This window comes from Sinocyclocheilus grahami, unplaced genomic scaffold, assembly GCF_001515645.1.
Source record: "Sinocyclocheilus grahami isolate Dianchi unplaced genomic scaffold, SAMN03320097.WGS_v1.1 scaffold45.1, whole genome shotgun sequence".
Taxonomy (NCBI): Eukaryota; Metazoa; Chordata; class Actinopteri; order Cypriniformes; family Cyprinidae; genus Sinocyclocheilus; species Sinocyclocheilus grahami.
In genome coordinates this window covers 583,840-592,297 of record NW_015505224.1, presented here as the reverse complement: position 1 = coordinate 592,297, position 8,458 = coordinate 583,840, and the positions used below count along the sequence as shown (strand labels likewise).

General features: G+C 37.9%; 1 protein-coding gene across 2 annotated transcripts in view; it reads left to right on the top strand.

Moving 5' to 3' along the window:
• The window catches only part of LOC107582498 (poly(rC)-binding protein 3-like), a 23,785-nt gene extending 21,284 nt beyond the window's left edge, over positions 1 to 2,501 (top strand). For both annotated transcript variants that reach the window (XM_016268371.1, XM_016268367.1), the window contains one exon: positions 2,158 to 2,501. In XM_016268371.1, the coding sequence (XP_016123857.1) occupies positions 2,158 to 2,194 (37 nt within the window). In that variant the 3' untranslated portion in view covers positions 2,195 to 2,501. The remainder of the gene's footprint in view (positions 1 to 2,157) is intronic.
• The last annotated feature ends 5,957 nt before the right edge of the window (positions 2,502 to 8,458 follow it).

The window sequence follows — 8,458 nt, the reverse complement described above, 5'->3', positions numbered from 1 at the left end:
ATATATTTTTTTTCTAAACACCACAATACTTTATATATATATATATATATATATATATATATATATATATATATATATATATCTTGGTGTGATCTTTAATGTGCTGATTAGAATGACTGTCATCATTGTTATTGTATCACAACACAATATACAAAGTCATTTAAAAGAAAGTGTCATGCTCTGCCTCTCATACTGATGTTGTTATTCAGACTTTGACCTACTTTATTAATATAACATTATATCAGAACTTTTTTTTTCTGCAAATACACTTTTTAATTAATACTGCAGAGACACAAGCCACAGCCTAGTCAGAGAGGGTCCTTGCCCTGTAATAAGGGGGCCTGTAAGGTCCTTAATAATATGATGAGGGACCCTCATACTAAAATATATTTAGTAGCTCTATATTATCATGTATTAAAACCTATTTATTAAAAATGATGAAGAAGTTGAAAAAATATAACATTACATTGTTTCCAAAATTAAATAATTGGCTTTTATAGTGTCACTGTATTAACAGCAAAAAATTCTGAAAAATATTTACTTTGTATTAGGATCACAGTGAATAATTTTTTTTTTCTACTTACTACTCTATTACTGTTAGATGTCTAAACTTGAGAAACATTTTAATTTAAATGTATATGTATGGTTATTTTCACAATGAATATTGTTACAACAGCAATTACAAATATTTATTTAAAGCTGCAGTCTGTAAGTTTTGCCTCTTTGTCGCCATCTCCGTTTGAAAACCTGGAATTGCAGATGTGTGCGGAATTATCTAGCTTGCATGGGTTGTGGATATTTACTGTACTTCGCAATCACAGATTCTAGCCTACGTCTTGGAATATGACCCAAATAAGAATTTTCACCATATATTGCCATCTGAACAAGTAACAAGTCTGCCACGTTTGTTCTGACCAACTGAGGAAAAAATCATTACCATAAATCTCGCTACCAGTGGTGATTAAATCTAAAGATCGGATAGCTCATATCACATCAAACCTTTCAAATTATTATTATTGTTATTTTACAGGCTATCTGTAATCAGAAGCACATTTATAACTGGAATATAATTTAATTTCATTCACATGTGTTTCATAAACACATAATCCTTTATGGATTACAATCCGCCATCAAAATGATACATTTAATTATTCTGGCTGCTGTGAGAAAAGGCTATAAATGATCGGCCACCTGCAGGATCCTCACATGCAATAGCTTAGTAGCCGGGACAATTTATTTATGTTTACAGACGTGACGTAATGACGCAGTGCCATGCTCGAATTTCCCGCAAAAACCTACCCGTACCTCTCAAATTAGAAAACATTATTATAAGCTAACCGTTGTGAATCAGGCTAAAGTAAGGTGATAATTTTGAACACTGGCTGGTTATGTACTTGCTCAAATATTGATTTCGGCTCATTTTTAACCAAAAAAAGTTACGTACTGCAGCTTTAACATTGGTAATTTTTTTCCTTTTCATAAATTTGGGGTCAGTAAGAAAAAAAGAAATTAATACTTTTATTTAGCACAGATGCATTAAAAGTGACAATAAAAAATATTCTATTTCAAATAAATGCTGTTATTTTGAACTTTCTATTCATCAAAGATTCCTGGAAATAATAATAATAATTAGAAATGTTTCTTGAGCACCAAATCAGCTTATTAGAATGATTTCCGTAGGATCATTTGACACAGATGACTGGAGTAGTGATGCTGAAAATCGCAAATCATAGAAATAAATTGTATGTGAAAACATACATTTATACTGTATTTCTGATCAAATAAATGCAGCCTTGGCAAGCATAAAAAACTTCTTACAAGAAAACAAAGTATACTTTTGAATGGTAGTGTATGTGTTTTAAATAGTTTTTGTTTTTTTCTCTCTAATTTCCGTGGACCACTAGCACTCGCTTGCAGCCTATAGGGGTCCCAGGACACCAGCTTGAAAATAGAGCCTACACTTTGTGTTGATGTAAAACAATATCCAATAAAATGTTATGTTTATGTTCACTCAGCTAAGCTAACTGATGACACTATGAAACTGTGACACAGCAGACCCATGCTTATCATGCCCAGCAGGGCTAATTATCAGAAGTAACTGTTTTTAACAATAATTTGATCTGTTCTTCTGTATCTGATTGTGTGTTTTCCTCCTAGGCTGTCCTCAGTGATAGCAAGTCTGAGGCCACTGTAGTGCAACATTTACAGCTCTTATCATTAATCTGTGATTGGATTACCCTAAAGCCATAGTGGACTCTTATGGACTCAAGAAATCCTGGCTACATGATGAAAATTGTTTTCTAACTTGAAAACCATGTATTAAACCGATGCACTGTCACTGTAGTTTTTTAAATGTGTCAACCATTCAATGTAAGACATGCATTTGTGTTTGTTTTTAGATTGCTTTTTGAAATTCTGCATACGACAAATCAATGTACTTTTGACATTAAATGTAGAATTTAAAAGTCATTCTTTAATTAAACAACAGCTTTTTAGTAGTACACACAGACTTTCTAGTTTCATTTTATATCCAAAGGTGATGTCCGGATACTGACATGCATTTATGAACCTTTAATGAAATTAAACATGCCCTATTTCATTGCATTTCAGTGCCTGACCTGTTGTGAATGAAGTTAAAAGGTAAAAGCAAAGCGTTTTCATGGTGCTCCAGATGCATGTCTGCTACCTTGAGTCTTTCAATAATACATGCAGTGCTTAAAACAGGGCTATTTTGGTTAAAGTAAGCTGGTCTCTAAGAACCAGAAAGCACCGGGGAAAGCAGTTTTCCTGCACTGTATGTGATTCACATTTGTCTTGTAGAGAGCTTATTTTGTCCTTCTTATCAACCATTTGTTTCTGATGGATGTTTGCTGTTTTGTAAATGTCATCAGTACGTCACTGGTTTACTGGAGAACAGACACAGTGACAGGCTGAATGCTATTCATCTCAGTCAGACGCAGAACATAACATTCCCATTTCTACTGACACCAACAGGTTTTTGTGAGGATTAGGTTTAAAGCCCAAAGTATACTTCACTTTTTACGCATACTCGAGGGACTGCATACAGTGCGTGTGACGCAAATGGCGTCATCAGAACAGTAAGCGAACTGTACGCGCACCACTATGGAAGGCCGATATGGGGCCAAAAACATGCGAATTTGAACGCGTCTAGAACGCGTTGTTTATGCGTAGGATACGTGTTGTTTACGCGTGAAAAATCGGCATGTAATTTACGCGTAATCGAAGCTCAAACAACGCGTAAACAACACGTTCTAGACGCATTAAAATTTGTGCATTTTTGGCTCTAACGGCCTTCCATACACCACCCAATTTTTGTAACTGTGTACTTGTACTCTTAAAGGTACAATATGTACGTTTTCACCGCTAGAGGGCGCGTATTCAAAACAAACAAAGAAACAAAGGCCGTGACTGAGTGTGGAATCATGGGAGTTGTCATCTTCATCCCCACAGCCGATGCAATCCGACGGGACTCAGGCAGAAATCAAGTTCATGGATGAGCTAATGTATTAAAGATTTATTAACATCGTAGTATGAAGCAGAGTGAGGCAGAAAGCCGTTGAAGAGAAACGAGGCCGCTGAAGCAATTGCTAATGAGAGACGAGCGTGACACCCGGCTCGAAAGCAGCGGAGCTTTTATTATGCCACACTTCAGCACTTCCGCGCCTTCCGGTCGTGCGTATGTGGGGTAAAGCAGTGCTGTTTTATCATACTAGATACGTTTGAAAGTTCTGCTATAATGCTACTCTGTGCGGTCGTCACCTGTCTATTAAAACGCATAACATATTAAAGCATCTTTGGTGTTTCCATGTTTTCTACAAAACAAAACCGGAAATCGAGGGGTTATGACGTCATTGGCAGGCGACACAATGACACTATAGACACGGTCCGTGTCACTAGTTAAAACTGCTCATTTCTCTGGATTTAAACATTCTTCGAAACATTTGGGATATTGTAAGTACACAAGTCAGCAAAATATATAACACTGTTCTAGTGGTTTTTGGATATTTTAATAACAAAAAATCTTACATATTGTGCCTTTAAGTGTAGAGTTATGATAAAGGCTTAACAAATATCATCACATACACAGAAAAACTCCATATATGCGTGTGTTCTGATTTCACTATTCATAATCGTGGCAGAAAAGTTCAATCCTCAGGTGCATTTTCATCAGTTTTATACCTGCACATTCAAATGCCTCTTTGTCCTCAGAATCTCGTGATCAAGGCAAACACAGCACTCTGGAAAACAGACACGCTCATCGCACATCTCAAGACGGATCTGAGAATGGATAGGCTCTGTCAAAACAACGTGAACGAATGATTAATCACACAGTGAATTGTGTGAGTCCAGCACGGGAATGTGCCACCTGGTGGTCAGAAAGGTTTTCATTAAACTCCTCACCATGTGACGTAAGTCTGCCGGTTTATGTTTTTTGTCACTGATGCTGAAGAGTCCACTCCTTTCTTTCAGTTCCCCGGCGAGAGCTGAGGAAACATTAACAGCCCCGACGTCCTCGTTAGTGGCACCATTAAAACTAAATGTCCTGAGTGCAGTTGTGAGGTGATGTGGAGTGTGCGGAGACTGATGAGCGAGCCTCGATATCAACTGTGTGACAACTATCTACACAACACATCAACCACACCGACGGAAAGATGCAGGTATGGACGTCTAGTCTGTTTTAACGCCTCTAAATGGCATTGTAAAGTTACAGTTAAACGTTTAAGAAGAGTCCATATACTGTTCTGCATGACCGATACGTGTATGAACAGAACCGATATTCACCGGCGCAGAGTTAAGTGTGATATGGATAGACTACTCGCTAGGTTTGGTTTCCGTAAAGGCTTTTTCCTTGGGTTACGTTACGTTGATTAGCTTATGTGGGTGATGTGAATATTAAGGATAATAGCTTCTATTACAGCGCAGACAGTGGTTTTGCATCTGCTTTGTGTCGCATCATTATCTACGCCTCTTTTTCTCCTTCTCAGCTTCAACTCCAAACGATTGCCTCAGTTATTAAAGTGATTTTGCACCTGAGATGTCACACTTTCTATGGTTAAATGTGAGGCTGAAGATGTGATTTTCGAGTGGATGTGAATGATGCTGTGAAGAGCACCTGTGCATTGCATCAACAGGCTCCACAGCCCACAGGGACTGGAGTTGGGATAGCTGCATGCATGGCTTTTTTATGCTTAAATGCGAGTTTAGATGAACAGTTAATGATCTAATTTTCGTCTGAGATTGAGTGTTTCACATTTCATGAGTTATTGTACATCTTGTTTGATGTCATATTTTTCCACTCAGCTTTTCCCCCTCCTCGATATTTTTTCCCTCATTAAGCTGTTCGTTGTTTAACAGTAACACAGTTGTACCGTTTCGGTCTTATAAAATGCTTGGCCGAGCGTCGTATAAAATAACTGGGACGTTTCACTGTTTGTATCACTAAGCTTGTTTGTGTTCACGGCCTTCGGACTACGGTAGGCTATGTGGCGGACAAAGTGGAACGAGGAGCGAGCGACGGGGGTTTTTAAATAGATAAACAAAAAAAACAAAAAAAACAAAATTTTTTTTTTTTTTTTTTTAAGCCTGGGTGTTTCGCCAATCCAGGCGCGGTTGTGTCATTCTACCTGTTGCGGGGATTGAGTTTTCCGAAGTTAGGTTTTGGTGATTTTTTTTTCTCAGGCTTCGCGATCGCTCTGATCGGGTTTCTCTCGCGACTCGTGAGTGAGAAACCCGGAGTGGATTGGAGTTGGAGCCGACTGAGCGCTTTGAGTGCTCCGATCCACTTTACACTCTGGTTCTAGTCCGGTTTTCAGTTCTCTTTGAGGTTTGGGTTCTTGTGGTACTATTTTAGTTGACAGAAAAGAAATGTACTAATTAACTGACCGATTTTTGACTAAAACATAAGTTAATTGATTTTAATTCGTCTACTTATAAGTGTATAGGCTAACTGAATTGTAGAACTGTATGAACACAATGTAAATTTAGAATAAGATTAATTTCTGTGGTTCAGACAGGCTGTTTATGCAATGAAAATTCATGTTGTGTCTGGTGTCATTGGCTTCCAGCTATTTTTAGCTGTACAAAACAGCTCATTTTGCTGCTTGATATTGCAGACTGGTGTCTCTTAACCATATTATTTTTATATTATGAACAAACTGGTTTGTAGTGCATACAGTTTTACCGTTTACTGCACTTTGTTATTCTTGTTATTTCCTTACAGCGGAATCAACAATAATTTCACCCCACAAGCTCATATGTATCTACCTCCACTTTTGAGTTTGATGCCCACATTTTAACATCCAATCAAGAACTGGCAGACAGAATCAAGTTTGTTTGTTTTTCGATAGTCCGCTACACTCGGATATACATCACAATACATAAGAAAAGATATGTCGCTACTTCCGTTTCATTGTCACTTTAATATTATAGCACAGCTGTGATAACCTGCAGCCTTGTGCCTATAGCATAATAAAAGCCATGCTGATATTCAGCACAACAGCAATCATACTTGTGTGATGTTGCTTAAATATTTTTTCCACGATCCCTTTTCCCCCCATCTAAATCTATTTCACGATTAACCTCTTTGTGTCATTTAACAGAGTCAATTGAAGTGAACTGATTGCACTTAGCTGGATGGAGAATAGAGGAGTTAGATGTGATTTTCGAGTGGATGTGAATGATGCTGTGAAGAGCACCTGTGCATTGCATCAACAGGCTCCACAGCCCACAGGGACTGGAGTTGGGATAGCTGCATGCATGGCTTTTTTATGCTTAAATGCGAGTTTAGATGAACAGTTAATGATCTAATTTTCGTCTGAGATTGAGTGTTTCACATTTCATGAGTTATTGTACATCTTGTTTGATGTCATATTTTTCCACTCAGCTTTTCCCCCTCCTCGATATTTTTTCCCTCATTAAGCTGTTCGTTGTTTAACAGTAACACAGTTGTACCGTTTCGGTCTTATAAAATGCTTGGCCGAGCGTCGTATAAAATAACTGGGACGTTTCACTGTTTGTATCACTAAGCTTGTTTGTGTTCACGGCCTTCGGACTACGGTAGGCTATGTGGCGGACAAAGTGGAACGAGGAGCGAGCGACGGGGGTTTTTAAATAGATAAACAAAAAAAACAAAAAAAACAAAATTTTTTTTTTTTTTTTTTTAAGCCTGGGTGTTTCGCCAATCCAGGCGCGGTTGTGTCATTCTACCTGTTGCGGGGATTGAGTTTTCCGAAGTTAGGTTTTGGTGATTTTTTTTTCTCAGGCTTCGCGATCGCTCTGATCGGGTTTCTCTCGCGACTCGTGAGTGAGAAACCCGGAGTGGATTGGAGTTGGAGCCGACTGAGCGCTTTGAGTGCTCCGATCCACTTTACACTCCGGTTCTAGTCCGGTTTTCAGTTCTCTTTGAGGTTTGGGTTCTTGTGGTACTATTTTAGTTGACAGAAAAGAAATGTACTAATTAACTGACCGATTTTTGACTAAAACATAAGTTAATTGATTTTAATTCGTCTACTTATAAGTGTATAGGCTAACTGAATTGTAGAACTGTATGAACACAATGTAAATTTAGAATAAGATTAATTTCTGTGGTTCAGACAGGCTGTTTATGCAATGAAAATTCATGTTGTGTCTGGTGTCATTGGCTTCCAGCTATTTTTAGCTGTACAAAACAGCTCATTTTGCTGCTTGATATTGCAGACTGGTGTCTCTTAACCATATTATTTTTATATTATGAACAAACTGGTTTGTAGTGCATACAGTTTTACCGTTTACTGCACTTTGTTGTTCTACTTGTTATTTCCTTACAGCGGAATCAACAATAATTTCACCCCACAAGCTCATATGTATCTACCTCCACTTTTGAGCTCGATGCCCACATTTTAACATCCAATCAAGAACTGGCAGACAGAATCAAGTTTGTTTGTTTTTCGATAGTCCGCTACACTCGGATATACATCACAATACATAAGAAAAGATATGTCGCTACTTCCGTTTCATTGTCACTTTAATATTATAGCACAGCTGTGATAACCTGCAGCCTTGTGCCTATAGCATAATAAAAGCCATGCTGATATTCAGCACAACAGCAATCATACTTGTGTGATGTTGCTTAAATATTTTTTCCACGATCCCTTTTCCCCCCATCTAAATCTATTTGCACGATTAACCTCTTTGTGTCATTTAACAGAGTCAATTGAAGTGAACTGATTGCACTTAGCTGGATGGAGAATAGAGGAGTTATTAAAGTACTTGTGACTCAAGTTCCCTTGAGGCAATTTACTTTCGTGTCCATCATCCCCGTGAAAATTGATGCGTGGAGGTGTGATTGGAAGATTGCTGTCGGTATGTGATTACACCCGAGGCAGTCAGCCTTCACATGTTTCCAGCATGGGAAAGTTGTATAGCTCTTCAAAAAAAAAAAGAGAAAACAAATGATTTA